Consider the following 17048-nt stretch of genomic DNA (forward strand, 5'->3'; position numbering starts at 1 on the left):
GGTTGTTTCCCCTTGTGGGAGCACCTAGGACAAAGGGGCATAATCTCAGAGTAAGGGGTCACCCACTTTAGAGGGAGATGAGAAGGAATTTCTTTTCTCAGAGGGTAGTGAATCTGTAGAATTCTTTACCGCAGAGGGCTGTGGAGGCTGGGTTGTTAAGTATATTCAAGGCTGAGATAGACAGATTTTTAATCAGTAAGGGAATCAAGGGTAATGGGGAAAAGGCTGGAAAGTGGAGTTGAGGGTTATCAGATCAGCCATAATCTCATTGACTGGCAGAGCAGACACAATGGGCTGAATGGCCTACTTCTGCTCATACGTCTTATGGTCTTATGATCCACACTGATGTTCCGAACAGCTATGGGTTTTCTTATTTTTAAGATATTTCACAGCAATGCAAAAGCACTTCTATTTTAAGGAGCCCTCATGCTAACCCATCTTCCTGACCAGCACCATTTCTCCCATGGGGCTGCCGGCCGTCCAGTGCTGTGGACGGTCTCACTGGGCCTCCAGTGTCATTGTTCCTCCCACCATCCTTAATTAGGCAGAAAACGCACATAACTGGCTGCCTCCTTTAAGATTGTGATGCTGTGCAGACATCAGACACCATCAGGATCGAGATCCAGAAATACCACTGACCCTTGATTATTTTCTATGTGCGGAAGATTCTGGCTTTCATTACACAATGAGGAAGATGCAGAAAATAACTAAATCCACTAGAGGTCAGCAAAACATAAGTGATCTGAGAGCTGAGATGTATTTCAGTGCCCAGACTCAAAAAGCAGCACAAAGATGTTGAGCAGAATATGACGGGAGGGGGATGGGGATTGGGGGGGGTGGGGGGAAGAGGGGGGGGGGTGCGGGGACTCAGACGGCTTGCTTGCCCAGAAGCAAAGTCAGCGTGGGGCAGACCCACAGCCATAATGCGCTGTGGACGGGCTAAATAGGGGCAGTGCGGATCTTTCCCACCCCCAATTGCCCGGTAGCTCCATCAGTCCTGACAGCGCTAAGAGCACATTCGTGGGCACTGCCAGGACTGCAACAGGGAACAAGGATAGGGCTCGATGGATCCCAGAGATAGGAAAATGTGGGGTTTTGGACAGGGAGGGTTTGGGCATGGTAGGGAAGAGGGCAGAGGGGTGGTGGTGGTGCATTTAATGCACCAGGTGGGTAGGAACAAAATGGGGGGCTCTATCTAAGGGTGGGGGGGGGCACCCCCAATCCACAAAGGTCAGCCCCCAAAGATAGTGCCCCCCCAAACCTACTTCCCACTCTTAGTAATTTTTTAAAAAACATTGGGCTGCCCACTCCTGCCCAACTGTCCAGGCCAAACATTTTATGGTGTGGTCAGTATATTATTGGGGTCAACTGGCTTGATAACAAGCCCAATTGACCCTTGATAATCTATTCAAATATGGCAGACAGGTTGCCGATTTCAGCGCTCACACTCCCCTTTGATAATGGGTGTGTCATGAAGCTCTCAATGTTATTGTTATATAATGTTATTGGAAATTTTTTTTTTAAATAGAGGTTTAGTCTGTCGGTGTGTCTTAATTGGATTGAAGCTTCCCTCTGAGGGAGAAGAGAAGGCCAGAAGGAAGAGGAGGCCAGGTGTCCCTATTCAGCCTCCAGGGGAGCCACTTGTGGGAGGGCAGGCACAGGCACAGAGACGGAGAACCAACAGGAGGTCCAAGACGGAAGGAACCTCAGAAGATGCCACTATCCTGCTGCCAGGGTTTAGAGGCAGCAATGCAGCTACCTCAATATGTCTGAGGTGCAATGCCGAAGGAGACGCCACCTCTCAAGGGAAACAGCAACCTCCATGGCCCTGAGCTAAGCATTAACTGTGTGGGAGGACACCACATGCCAGTGGCATTGAAGGTCACGGTAGCCCTCAACTTCTATGCCTCCAGCTCTTTCCAGGGATTGGTGGGCGATCTGTGTGGACTGTCCCAATCAGCTGTCCACAGTTGTGTCAAGCTGGTGACAGACGCTCTGTCCGGGAATCCATTGACTTTCATTCATTACCGCACAGACGAGGCCAGCCAGGCTGAGCGAGCCTGAGACTTTGCCGTGATTGCTGGGATCCCCCGCGTCCAGGGTGCAATAGACTGTACACATGTAGCCATCAAGGTGCCAGTGGGTGAGCTCGGTGCCTTTGTCAACAGGAAGGGCTTCCACTCCATGAACGGGCAGATAATGCGTGATCACAGGATGCTGATTCTACAAGTCTGTGCAAGGTACCCTGGCAGCCCCCATGACACTTACATCTTGAGACACTCCCAGGTGCCAAGGCTCTTCAGTTCTCCAGCCCGGCCAGATGGATGGCTATTGGATGACAAGGGCTATACCCTTAAAAGGTGGCTCATGACACCTCTCTGCCATCCAAGAACTGAAGCTGAGCAGCGGTACAATAGGAGCCACTCCTCCAAAAGGGATGTGGTAGAGAGAATCATCGTCTTCTCAACATTCACTTTGGATGCCTGGACCGTTCAGGGGGCGCACTCCAGTACCCTGCAGATTGTGTGTCACTAATAGTGGTCACAGACTGCGATCTCCACAATCTGGCACTGGAAAGAGGGTGGCCCAATGGAGGAAGAAGATGTTGATGCAGCTGCTCTGGCAGCAGACGATGTCCAATAGTCAGTCCGGGTACGAGCACACACAGGAGAACGCTAAGGGGATAGATGCCAACCTGGGCAACCTCCAAGGTGGCAGGGACACCCGGGAGACTTTGATCCGCTGCTCCTTCAGCTAGCCTACCAAATAAGAACCAGCACCACTTGCCAGGGCTGCAGGCTCCACATTCGATACCTGAGAGCAACATATGCCTGGTCAGCAACATGAACTACGTGCCATTTCAATTAAGCTCAATGACAGACAAGTCACTCATAACATCATGGGGCTGCCCTGCACCTGCAGAACTAATGAAGCAGCCAGAGGCTTGTTGAGAACAAACACATTTCCTGCCTTGCAGCCTGGCATACATAAATCAAAGTAAATGAAAAGGTGTTCAACATCACAGCAACTTAAAAACAATTTAAAAGTGGGGCAAAAGAAAAGTGATAAGCCCATGATGTGCCTAAGGTGCTTTAAGTTTTCGTTTGCAGGTGCTATGTCTAGGTGCTCCCCCCTCGCTGGCACCAGCATTAGAGACAGCCTGCTCATTCTGCTGTCCTGTTGGCCTTGATGACCTTGGCGGGTGTCCTCTGTGCTGGCCCCAACTGGGAGGGTGTGGCCAGTGCCAAGGCTGGCATCTCCCCAATCTCCGCAGTCTCGTTGGATGCCACGGTCACTGGCAGAGGGCGGAGGAGCTGCTGCCATCATCCAGAGTGCCCTGAGAGGAGCTGGTAGAGACGACAAGCAGCTTTGGACCTCCCTGCTCACCGTTGATTGATGGTCACCTAACTGGGATATGGGTGCCCAATCCATCACCCACACTGACAGTGACAACCTGAGGTCATTGCTGCTGTGAGCACTTGCAGGTCCGAGCGCAACCCCAGGGAATCCTGATTGATCTCCTGGAGGATCCTCTCCATGAGAGTTACCATTCTCTCCATAGAGGAGGCATTGTGCTCGGCCATGAGAGTCATTGCATTGCTCATGCTCCGCTAGGACTCCTCCATCACGGAGACCATGACATGCACTCCCTCATGTATCTCCACCAGATCCTCCCGCACGCCCTGCTGGACTTCCAGTATCTGCTGCCTCAGGGACGACTCCAGGGGCCCATCATCAGCCACCGACTGAGCATGTGCCTGGTCCCCTGCAGCCCTCCGACTGCCGGTGCCCTGGGCACTCTGTCTCTGCCTGCACCTCAAGCGAGTGTGAGGTGCTCTCACCGCTGTGCACCAAAATATTCGCCGACAATCTTATTCCCACTGAGGTGCTGATATCTGCACTGGTGCCTGCCTGGCTGAAAGGATGTGACGCTGGTGCGTTCAGATCATCCATGTCCTCAGGGGTGAGCGGTGGTCCTTCAAACTCCTGAGACTGAGGGTGTTCTGGTGAGCCTGAAAGGAATAACAAGGACATGTGGTTAGTTGAAGTAGTTACACTGTTAATGCGCGTATCTGGCACCTGGATCAGGGTGGCCTTGTCTTCCCATTCTCAATGGAGTTCCATGTTGGAGACTCAAATCAATATACAGTCAACAGTGGACTGGTTGCAATGACAGACATTCTGGCCTGGTGCATGGCACTCTTACCCTCCTGAGGCACCCCAACCTCACTGCGGCCGGTTGACCTAGGCTTATGGTGCCTCTCCAGCTCCAGTGCATCCTGCTCGTATGTGGTCAAGGTTAGAAGGTGGGGTGGCCCTGTGCCAGTCCGCAGCCTCTCTGCATTATTGTGTGCTGTCTTCTCCTGAAAGGAGAGAGGAGCATTGATTAGTCCGCCCTGTACCTTCATTGCCATTGCAGCCTGGCCAACCCCACCTGAGGAAAACCTTGCAGGGCTCGTCCGATTCATGTTCCTGGAGCCTCAAAACACGCACTCCAAGGAGCCAGGGCTGACCCCCTTGCCCAGATGCTGCCTCCATGACTTTGCCACACACACTGTAAGAACTCTGAGGTCGGGGGGGGGGGATGGGGCGGGGGGGGGGGGGGGGGGGGGCCAACTAACTGCTATGCTTAGTGACCCATGCCAACACAGTACTCACCCTTCCCAATTGCAGGGGGTTGTTAAACTGCTTACGGCACTGCACCCATGTGCACCTCACCGCATCATGGGAGCTGGGCCTGGATGCCACCTCCTCCCAGGCATGTTTGGTTAGGTGGGGGGGCCTCCTCCTCTCATCCCTTGGGACAAGAGTATCCTGTTGTGCTGCTACCTCCTCCAGAAGGGCAGCGAGGCACTCGTCGGAAAACCTCAGGGCCGACTACCCCACCGACCTGCCCTCCCACCTGCCCTATTCGCTGATGACTTTATGCTTTGCTGATCTGTGAAGTCAATGGCAGCCTTAGGATGGCTGCCTGCACCATTTTTGAATAGGCCGCCAGGTCGCCATTGCACCCAGCGAACATTGGCCTGCTACTCCAACCCACCCCTTCCAGCTGATCTCGGGAGACATGCATTACGCTGGGCGGGCTTTAATTGGCCCACCTGGAGTAAAATAGTGGTGCACACCCAATTCTGGGTGGCCTTTGGGATTCCCGATCACTCCCGCCCACTCCCACCGAGCCTGCCCACCGACTGAAACATTCAGGCCTATGGTTTGTTGTTGCATTATTGAAGATTAGTTTAGGAATTTGTTAAAAAGTTATGATAGTAATAATTTGTAGCTATGTGTATATGTTTAACGTGTGTAAATTAATAGATGTCTCATGTAATTTGATATAAAAACCTCTCGAGAACTGGTGGTCTTATTCCCGAATTTATAGCTGGAACTCAAAACATACCACTTAAAAATATAGATTATGATGGTTGTTTAAAGTTTCCCTCTGGGATTTTAAATAACTCGGCCTTTACTAACTGCTGTATCATAACAGGGGTGAGCTCAGGGGTGGCCGGGAAAGTTATGGATGGGCACCCGCCCTATTTTACATGCCCCCCACCCAAAGCACACCTGGCAGGGGGCATGTAAAATGCAGCCCATTGGCTTGGATTTGAAAACTATGAATGCATAAGATTTGTTTTTAAAATTTGTAATGACTTGCATATCTGAACCAACCAAAAGTGACTTCTATTAAAGAATTAAGCCTGAATGTTGTGTGTTATGTATATGGTTGTAAATTGTACTATATGATTTCCTACATTCCAAAATCCCCATTGTCCACTAGGGTGAAATTATCATCTGAAAGTGGAATGAGGGCCAGGAAAGCCATTTAATCCCAAATAACACTAAAATTTACACGGATTTCTACACTGATCTTACCAATGATAATTTGTGCCCAAATCCTCTGAGGCCTGCATTTGCCTCTGCTGGAATGTATATTCCAACATAAAAGGAGTGCAAATGCACCAACGCAAATAGGGTTAATAGTAATTAGTCTCCTCTACATTGGAGAGACCAAACGTAAACTGGGCAACCGCTTTGCAGAACACCTGTGGTCTGTCCGCAAGAATGACCCAAACCTCCTTGTCGCTTGCCATTTTAACACTCCACCCTGCTCTCTTGCCCACATGTCTGTCCTTGGCTTGCTGCATTGTTCCAGTGAAGCCCAACGCAAACTGGAGGAACAACACCTCATCTTCCGACTAAGCACTTTACAGCCTTCCGGACTGAATATTGAATTCAACAACTTTAGGTCTTGAGCTCCCTCCTCCATCCCCACCCCCTTTCTGTTTCTTCCCCCTTCCTTTTGTTTTTTCCAGTCAATTATATAGATTTTTCTTTTCCCACCTATTTCCATTATTTTTAAATATTTTTAAATCTTTTATGCTCCCCCCACCCCCACTAGAGCTATACATTCTTAATTAGCACATTCGTTTAGATAATATCACCAACTTTAACACCTATGTGTTCTTTTGTTCTGTTGTCTGTGACATCTTTTGATGATCTGCTTCTATCACTGCTTGTTTGTCCCTACAACCACACCACCCCCCTCCACTTCTCCGCCCCCCCCCCCCCCCCCCCCCCCCCCCCCCCCCCAAAACCCCCCACACACTTTAAACCAGCTTATATTTCACCCCTTCCTTGGATTCACCTAGTTCTGTTGAAGGGTCAGGAGGACTCGAAACGTCAACTCTTTTCTTCTCCGCCGATGCTGCCAGACCTGCTGAGTTTTTCCAGGTAATTCTGTTTTTGTTTTTATAGTAATTAGACTGCTTTCCCCGGTCATTGCACTTCATTGTCAGTAATTCTTCCCTCTTCCATTATTATGCAGAACAGGGATATGCCCGTGTGAAGGCTATTCCAGCTGGTAGTTCGTCTGAAAAGATGGGAGTGGATAAAGTGTGAAACATGTCAGGAGCACTAAGACTGATAGCACTTTGCTTAACTATAGTGTAGTTTAAGTAAGAGGAGTTAAAAAAACATTGCACAGAAAATCTTTCTCAAACTCCCAGAAATCTCAGTTACACCGATACCAGATTGACAGCACAAAAGGAGGCCACTTGGCCTATCATGTCTATGTTGGTTGAAAAAAGCCAATAACCTAAACCCACTTTCCAACTTTTAGTCCGTGGCCTTGTAGGTTACAGCATTTCAAGTGCATATCCTAGTTCTTTGTGAATGAGATGAAGGTTTCTGCCTTCTAGACAGTGAGTTCCAGACTTTCACCAAACTAGATGAAAAAAAATTCTCAACTCCCCTCTATTCCTTCTACCAATTACTTTAAATCTATCTCCCTGATTATTAACCTGTCTACTAAGGGAAATAAGTCCTACCTATACATTCTATCTACACCTATTATAATTTTATACACCTCAATGAAATTTCCTCTCAGCCTCTTCCGTTTCAAAGAACTCAACCCAGCCTATGCAATATCTCACCGCATAGCTAAAATTCTCCATTCTTGGCAACATCCTTCCTGTAATGGGATGCTCAGAACTGTACACAGTTCTCTAGCTGTGGCTCAGCTAGTGTTTTATACAGTCTTAGAATAACCTCCCTACTAGAACCATAGGCCAGAATCTCTGGGTCGGCGAGCGGGGGTGGCAGGGCCCACTTGCTGATGCGTAAAACGACGCGCGGTGACATCAGGCATGCGTCCCGACGTCACTGCGCGTCATTCAGATCTTGAGTTCGGCGGGCATGCACCAGAGTTGGCTGTGCACCCGCCAAACTGTCAAAGGCCTACAAAGGCGATTTAAACAGTAATTAAACTAATTAACTGAGCTGCCCGTCCAACCTCAAGGTTGGTGGGCAGGTGAAGAGCCCAAGCGGCCTTTGCATTTATCACGAAACCACATTCACGGGTGGGATGAGGTTTCATGAAGGTTTTTAAAGTTTAATAAAAATTTTTAATAAAATTCAATGATGTGTCCCAGCTCATGTGACACTGTGACAAAAAAAAAATTTTTTTCCTCATTAAATGTTTCAAAAATCAAACTAATCTCCCTGAGACAGCTATGTGCTTCAGGGAGATTTCTGCGCTCTTTCATGCACATACATGAAAGAATGCAGGCCCCGATTCAGCCTACTCCCCACTGCCCGCACAGGGAGCGCTCAGCGCTTCTGGGTGTGCATCACGCTGCGCAGGCCTTAATTGGCCTGCCCATGTAAAATGGCGGCACGCAGCCGATCGCGGGTGTCGATCGGCTATGCGCCCGCCTGTGCTCACTCCTAACTAACCCCCCCATGGGGAAAAAATTCTCCCCATAGAAAAGTTACGTTGCAGAAAGAGGCTATTCAGCCCATCGTGTCTGTGCAGCCAAAAAGAGAAAAAGAAACCAGTTGCTCATTTTAATCGCACTTTCCAACACCTGGTCCATAGCCTAGCAGGTTACAGCTCTTCAGATGCAGATCGAGGTTCCTTTTAAATGAGTTGAGCGTTTCAGCCTCCACTACCAATTTAGGCAGTGAATTCCTGACACCCACCTCCATCTGTCTGAAAAATCTTTTCCTCATGTCCCCTCTAATCCTTCGACCAATCACCTTAAATCTATGCCTCTTGGTAATTGACCCCTCAGCTAGGAGAAACAAGTCTTTCCTGTCTACTCTATCTATGTACACCTCAATTAGGTCACCCTTTAGTCTCCTCTGTTCTAAGGAAAACAACCCTAGCCAATCCAATCCTTCCTCATAGCTACAATTTTTAAGCCCTAGCAACATTCTTGCAAATCTCCTCTGCACTCTCTCCTTCCTGTAACATGGTGACCAGAACTGTACACAAAATTCTAGCTGTGGTCTAACCAGCGTTTTATACAGTTCCATCATCACCTCCCTGCTTTTGTATTCAATACCTTGCCCAATAAAGGAAAGCTTTCCATATGCTTTCTTGATCACCTTATCCACCTTTAAGGACCTGTGGACGTGCACTCCAAGGTCCCTCTCCAAATGCATTACTTCACTTTTCCAGATTGAATTCCATTTGCTTCTCTGCCCACTCAACCAAACCATTGATTTCATTCTGGAGTCGACAGCTATCCTCTTCATTGTCAATGGCCAATTTTTGTGCCATCTGCAAATTTCCCAATCATGCCCCCCACATTTAAGTCTAAATCATTACTATGTACAACAAACAGCAAGGGCCCCAACTGAGCCCTGTGGAACACCACTGGAAACCACTTTCCGTTCGCAAAAATATCCATCAATCATTACCCTTTGTTTTCTGTCACTCTTATATTCTGTACCTTGGCTAATAAAGGAAAGTGCCCCACATGCCTTCTTGATCACCTTATCTACCTGTCCTGCCATCTTCAAGGATTTGTGGACATGCACTCCAACATTCCTCCACACTTCTCCATCTCCCACCATTTATTGTGCATTCCCTTGCCCTGTTTGCCTTGCTAAATGCATTATCAAGTTGAATTCCATTTGTCAGTTTCCTGTATACCAGACCAGTCCATTGGTATCTTCCTGCAGTCTAAAGCTTTCTTCTTCACTATTGACCACATAACCAATTTTTGTATCACCTGCAAATTTTTCACTCATACCCCCTATATTTAAGTTTAAGTTTAAGTTTAAGTCATTGAAAAGTCATAAAAAGGCAATGGACCCAGTGCTGAGCCTTGCAAAGCCCCACAAAAAACAGCCGTCAAGTCACAAAACTGGTTTGTTTTTAATTTCACCCCTGCACTTTTCATATTTGTCTAGACTTTCAGCTTCCTGCAATATTGAGCTCTCAGTAACTGACATTAGTTTCCATTTCTTGCCTTATCTTACTTTGTGTGCTCCTGAACATCCAAAGGGCTCAAGATTTGGGAGTCCCACCATTTTTCCTATGTGGAACCACATTTTTTCTGAACACTGCAGGTCAAGGTACACCTACATTTTGGGGCATAAATCTAGCCTACCTTGTGTCCTGCAGGTGTGTGAAGCCATGGTAATGGTCCACAAATTGGTATGTTCCAATGTTTCAACGTGAAACCATATTAGTTGCACATGAATTTGTTTGCTGGAGATAGCAGTGCACAGCTTTCACATTGTGGCCACTGCTGAAAATGCTCCAGGAAATTAGGGGGCAATATATTGGTTGTAAACCATGATTTCAGTTGTTTAGGATTTATGCTAGAACTATTTTGAAAATCTCTTTTACCTTATGCTGTTTGAAGATTTCTTATAGTCTATGGTTTGAAAATAAATTTTGAGTAATGATGACTGACAATCAGAAAAATAGCTTATGGGCAGGATTTTACCGTCGGCGAGCAAACGGGGGAAGGTGGGGCCCGCTCGTCGATGCATAAAAAGACATGGATGACATCGAGTGGAACGCCCGACATCACTGCGCCCCATTTAAATTTTCAGGAAGGCGGGGGCGCAGCAAAATCAGCTGTGTGCCCGCCGATCTGTCAATGGCCAATTGGGGCCATTGACAGGATCAGTTAAGCAATTAAATGACCTGCCCGTCCAACCTTAAGGCTGGCGGGCAGACCAGGAGCCCCGGTGGCAACTAGAAAAAACATGAGACCTCATCTAGTGGTGGGATGAGGTTTCATGCAGGGATTGAAAAATTGTAATAAAGTTGTTATGGAAATTATGAACATGTTCCAACTCATGAGGGGACATGTAAGAGAATTTTATTTTCTCTATTTTTAATATTTTTCAAAGTGGAGGTGATCTCCCCGAGGCTGCACTCTCGATTTTAGTGATTCCCCCCCCGGCCCGCACAGGGAGCACATAGCACTTCCCAGCGGACGTCACTTTGGGCGGGCCTTAATTGGCCCGCACGCACAAAATGGTCCCGCGGCCCCGATCTCCGGCGACGATTGGGTCAGCCCTGCCCGCGATTGGGTCAGCCCTGCCCGCCCAACGAACAGAAAATTCAGCCCTATGAATTGAATTGACAAAATAATTGAGAAATTCTGCTGCATTACAACTACCAAATGTTTTAATTTTGCTTTCTGAGAGAATTTGAGAATTTTACATTTGGATCAATTTGGTAGCAGTTTATGTAAACAGTTAATTCAGATCAGTCAGTGACCTGGCACACAGTACATCAGGTGCCTGTATTTTATGATAGTTTAGCCTTGATGTCAGTACATGGGTCAGCAATCTAAACGTATTCAATTACTTTGACAACATATTTATACTGTGAAGGACTTTAAAGAGATGGATAAAATAAGATCACTAATTAACATTCTTTTGCTTAGGTGCACCAACAGCCTGTCTTTGAAGCAGATGACAGCATAGCTTTTGCAGATCGCATCACTAAAGACTTCATACTGGAAGATACTTTCAAGTTACTGTTATCTGGCACTTCTGTAGTGGGTGAAATATATGATGCTTTAGAAAACATACAACGATCTGTAAGATTGAAGGTGAGATCTTAGAGCTGTGTTAAGACCATATTATTCTGTTACATATCTACAGCACAGAACCAGGCCATTCAGTACAGCCGATCTGTGCTGGTGTTTGAACGCCTTGTGAATCCCACACTTCTGTATCCCTGTGTTCTCTTCCATCTCATGTATGCGTCAAGTCTGCCCTTAAATATATCAATGCTATCTGTTTCAATATTCCACATGCCAGCAAATCCCACTGTATCAACACTCTCTGTGTAAAGAAATTCCTTCTAAAATCTTTATTTGATCTGTTAGTGGCTATCTTGTACTTATGCCTCGTTTTCTGGGCTCACCCACAAGTGGAAACATATTTCATGGCACCAGGTAATGAAGAAGCTATTTCATACGGTCTTTTCTCTTAGCAATATTGGACACTTGTGCATTCCTTGAATAGTGTTGTTAAGGGTCATCAGAGGGATTCAAAATGTAAGAGGTCAGTTTCACTATTACGATCAATTAGAGGACAAGCTTTGTTTTTATAATTTATTCAAGAGTTGTGGGCATCGCTGGCAAAGTCAGGATTTATTGCCCATCCCAATTGCCTTTGGGAAGGTGGTGGTGAGCTCCCATCTTGAAACACTGCAGTCCTTGTGCTGTAGCTACACCTGCAATGCTGTTAGGGAGAGACATTAGAGAAACTGGTCTTTTGAATCACTGAGAATCTTCTTAATCTTTTAAATATCTGTGCTGGGCCAATTCCTCTGTGGCAAGGCACTGCAGTAATTTTCCACCCACCCAACAGAGTCGGGCACCACAGTTGCCCTATCAATGATGTGAGCACCTACTCAAAATATATGAATGCTTGAAAGTGAGCTGGGGTCAGGGGTGCATCTATGCAGCAAGCATAGTCCACCTCAAATCTTTCCCCAAAAACCCTCCAGTGGTTTCTCTGGCCTATATTTAAGGTTCTAAACACTCAAGCAATGCCCCGCACTTGCCCTTCAACCTCTAGCAAAAGAACAGCTTGTTCCATTAGCTGTTTTCTATCAGTAGAAAGGCATGCATAGAGCTCTGCTTTGCTCCATCGGCCAACAGCATAAGCAGCCAACATGGGTGTTGTACCACTGTTAAAAGGGTGTCCATTATTGTACTGCTTGGTGCTTAACTGGGTGCATAAAGGAAAATGTTTCACTTCAACTCTGCAAGTGCACACTGGGATGATATAATGCGAAACTGTCCATTATCCCACATTTATTTACCATAAGCTGAATCTTTCAGAGCCTTTGAAGAGCTTATCTAGAGGATGTTAGCCTCCTTTGAGTACAGAGCACATACGTTGACCTTAGAGGCAAATATTTCAAGAAGTTTCTGGAATTTGATGCATGAAAGTCAATTTTCAGAAACCTCAACTCTTATACTTTTCATATTTGAAATGACAGAAATAATTAGTACTGGCCACAGCTGTGTATGCATATACAGTTGTGGCTACATTCAATTATATCAGGTTAGCTTAGTTGTGGTTGAATTCTCTTCATCAGTTTATTTTAATTGCAGAATCACACCCACTTCCAGAAACATGAGCTTTGTCTGACTTCAAGAGAGCTAACTGCCATTATTAATTTTCAAAAGGAGTTCAAAAGCCAAGGAAGATTTGAATTGGTATGTAAATAGATAGGAAATATAATTAAGGTCAAGTTGGTATCTTGGATCAAACTTATTGGGTTTAATAAAAATTAGAGAATTACACTGCAAAATTTTCTTTAAATATATCTGATACTACATTACAATTTAATCTACTTAGACATTTGTGAAAATCTCATAATTTTATATGATCCTTTCGTATTGTCATAATCAAAAAATCAGTTATTTGATCAGATATTTTACTTTGTTTTTATTCATTTTTTGTTCATCTGTAGAAAGTATATTTTCACAATTAATGTGCACAGAAGTCATATTTGAAAATGACAGTAAAAAATGTCAAAAATTGTTGTTCTTTCATTATTTTATTTTGATTGTAACTTGTTCTTTTTCTACAGCTTTATCCATCAATTAACCCAGATTACCAAAGGATATTATATGCACTTTACCACAATTTTGATCATTCATCCAAATCAAAACCTGTTCTTGCCCAACATCTGCTATTTTCAGAGCTACTTGATCAGTTCCAAGCATCAAATTTGCAGCAGAGCTTGAGTCATTTCACATGGTAAATAGACCAGATTTTGGAATTATTTATTTTAATATTTTAAATGTAATGTTGAGAAGATCATCATACATTTGTATATAATTAGAGTTCATATATTTGTGTATAATTTGAATAACTTCTACCAGTGTTAGGGTAACTTGTGTGAGGGGGTCATATTAGAAGCATGGCATGGGAGAACCTCATTAAATAAAGAGGAATGGGAATGTCCCAGAGATTAAAGATTTGGTGCTGCTTTTGCTGACTGTATTTGTGATTTTGTACATACAAATATATGCACTTATGAATTAAGAGCTGGAGTAGGCTACTTGGCCCCCTTGAACCTGCTTTGCCATTGAATAAGATCATGGCTGATCTGACTGTAACCTCAACTCCACATTCCCACCTACCCCCTGATAACATTTTACCCCCTTGCTTGTAGCCAGACTATTGCATTCTATGTATAGTAAACTAGTACGATATTCAACCTTCACTGTCTGGCTACCTGTTCCACTTTATCCAGTGCTGGTCTCCTCTTCTACTATAGCCCTGCTACCTTCTTGCTTCAGTTTATGATATCACATGTTTTTCACTGAAAAGTAAGGTGTTTTCTTATATTCTGATTATCTTATAAATTAGTGTGTTCTGTAGTTGTGATTTTTTTCAATTAATGATATTGGCTTTTATTTCTTCTTGGGTGATGCTAGAACTGATTGAATGTTAGATAGATGTTCATGCTCCACTCAAGTGCAAGTACAGGAATAACATCAATATTAATAGGATTTTAGTGTTTGCTGTTGTACTGACAAGAGAACATCTCTGAGGGATTGCAATGCTAAAGGTGCGCAGGTTTTCAATTTCTGGTTTATTTACAAATAAAACTTTATGTACAGCTGAGCTTGATCCTAGACACCAGCCTGATTGCACTCCAGTGGGAAAATAGCACAATGACAAGTCTCATCAAATCAGTAGTGGTCTTCAAATATCTTGGTTAAATTGTTGCCCCAAGTACCTTTATCATATTTACTGGAGAGATGTGTAACAATGAGAATATAAGGGATGAGTAACACAGTTGCCATATTGTTAGCCATGAAACTGATCATCAGGTTTTCTTACGTTATGTTCATTTTCTTAATAGGGAGCAATCACATGCAATACCTTCTCATATAATTGAAAAGTTTGACAACAACAGCAAAATGGGTAAGAAATTCATTCATTTTTCAATAGATTTTGTTATGATCTCTGTGGGGATCAGTAAACCAAAATAACGAAATTTACCAAATGCTCCCCCAAATTAAGAAATTACCAACAAGATTTCAATTTTTGTAACTTTTACTTCAACATGAGTCAAAACCAATGTAAGTTAACAGGCAAATGATAGTTGGTACAGACTATAAATTACATAGTATGCAATCCACTCCACTTGTAGGTCCCCTTTTCAGCTACGTAGTTCTTCCAAGCAGAATTTCAGCCCCTTTCCTTCAAGGACTTAGCCAATTTTCCAGAGGCAATAGTTTTTGTGTAAACAGGGTTCCGCCCTTGCAATGGCATACTTCCTTTCATAACTTTCTCAACTCCTCCCCAGCACTTCTACTTCTGCTTCTCTTTCTGTCTGCATCTGTGTACCACACAACCTCTGTATTTTATCACAAAAACAGAATTACCTGGAAAAACTCAGTAGGTCTGGCAGCATCGGCGGAGAAGAAAAGAGTTGACGTCATGAGTCCTCATGACCCTTCGACAGAACTAGGTGAATCCCAGGAAGGGGTGAAATATAAGCTGGTTTAAGGGGGTGGGGGTGTGGGGGGGGGTGTTGGGTGGCAGGAGAGAAGTGGAGGGGGGTGGTGTGGTTGTAGGCAAAAGCAGTGATAGAAGCAGATCATCAAAAGATGTCACAGACAGCAGAACAAAAGAACACATAGGTGTCGAAGTTGGTGATATTATCTAAACGAATGTGTTAATTAAGAATGGATGGTAGGGCACTCAAGGTATAGCTCTAGTGGGGGTGGGGGGGAGCATAAAAGATTTAAAAATATTTAAAAATAATGGAAATAGGTGGGAAAAAGAAAAATCTATATAATTTAATGGAAAAAAACAAAAGGAAGGGGTAGAAACAGATAGGGGGTGGGGATGGAGGAGGGAGGTCAAGACCTACCTAAAGTTGTAACAACTTTAGGTAGGTCTTGACCTCCCTCCTCCATCCCCACCCCCTATCTGTTTCTACCCCTTTTGTTTTTTTTCCATTAAATTATATAGATTTTTCTTTTTCCCACCTATTTCCATTATTTTTAAATATTTTTAAATCTTTTATGCTCCCCCCCACCCCCACTAGAGCTATACCTTGAGTGCCCTACCATCCATTCTTAATTAACACATTCGTTTAGATAATATCACCAACTTCGACACCTATGTGTTCTTTTGTTCTGCTGTCTGTGACATCTTTTGATGATCTGCTTCTATCACTGCTTTTGCCTACAACCACACCACCCCCCTCCACTTCTCTCCCGCCACCCAACCCCCCCCCTCCACCACCTTAAACCAGCTTCTATTTCACCCCTTCCTGGGATTCACCTAGTTCTGTCGAAGGGTCATGAGGACTCGAAACGTCAACTCTTTTCTTCTCTGCCGATGCTGCCAGACCTACTGAGTTTTTCCAGGTAATTCAGTTTTTGTTTTGGATTTCCAGCATCCGCAGTTTTTTTTTCCTTTGTATTTTATCTTCCTTCCTGTTGGTATTGCTTGCAGGTCAGGGGTCACCAGGTCACATGGACCTATATTCTGTATTATCCAAGAAAATTACAATTAATTCCTTTAAAATTGATGCAAACTTTTCAAAGTCCTTTTCAATCATGTTTTAATGTTACTGTTTTTGGGTCAAAGGGCCTCACAATATAATTTACTGTTGGCATAAATTTGGCTTTCAAATTATTTAACTAATTCTGTGTGTCATACATATTTGAGTAAGAGAATATCAGCCTTTCAGTACTGAACATCTTTTGCAGCTTTCAAATGATGAGATTTCTTTCAAACAGTGTCTTCAAACATCTTTTTCTGTAGAGCAGAATATTGCAAAGCAGGGTTACAAGAACATACATACTAATAAAACTTAAATCACGCCTCAGGTAGTAATGATTAGAAATACATTTGCAATTATTTGACTACCTTGTTTCAGATTTCTTTTCAATGCTCACTTAAAATTTGATTCTATTAACCCATACACATTTTATAGAAACCAAAGAAGCTTGTTTGAATATTGCATTTTGTGATAATTTTTTGCTTTACTAATAATGTTTCTTTTATGCAGGTCAACACAGCCAAAAAAACTGCAGTACAGGTAAATGTGCTGCTCATGTATTGTTAAATTAATCAATTAATTCCAGAATTTTTAATCATTATCCAGTTTATATAATCTTATATTAATTTAATATTAGGGAAGCTGGCTGTTGTAAGATAGCAAAAATAATTGATTGGCAAAGTTAATCTATGAGCATTTAATATGCCTGTACTACATTGCCTTGTACACTACATTTAGACCAGTT

At 44.2% G+C, this 17048-nt stretch overlaps 1 protein-coding gene across 2 annotated transcripts in view; it reads left to right on the top strand.

Moving 5' to 3' along the window:
- The window catches only part of cped1 (cadherin-like and PC-esterase domain containing 1), a 278983-nt gene that overhangs the window by 119335 nt on the left and 142600 nt on the right, over positions 1-17048 (top strand). For both annotated transcript variants that reach the window (XM_041216372.1, XM_041216373.1), the window contains exons 9-13: positions 11196-11363; positions 12882-12986; positions 13364-13533; positions 14648-14709; positions 16814-16843. In XM_041216372.1, the coding sequence (XP_041072306.1) occupies positions 11196-11363; positions 12882-12986; positions 13364-13533; positions 14648-14709; positions 16814-16843 (535 nt within the window). The remainder of the gene's footprint in view (positions 1-11195; positions 11364-12881; positions 12987-13363; positions 13534-14647; positions 14710-16813; positions 16844-17048) is intronic.

Source organism: Carcharodon carcharias, chromosome 21 (assembly GCF_017639515.1).
Source record: "Carcharodon carcharias isolate sCarCar2 chromosome 21, sCarCar2.pri, whole genome shotgun sequence".
Lineage (NCBI taxonomy): Eukaryota > Metazoa > Chordata > Chondrichthyes > Lamniformes > Lamnidae > Carcharodon > Carcharodon carcharias.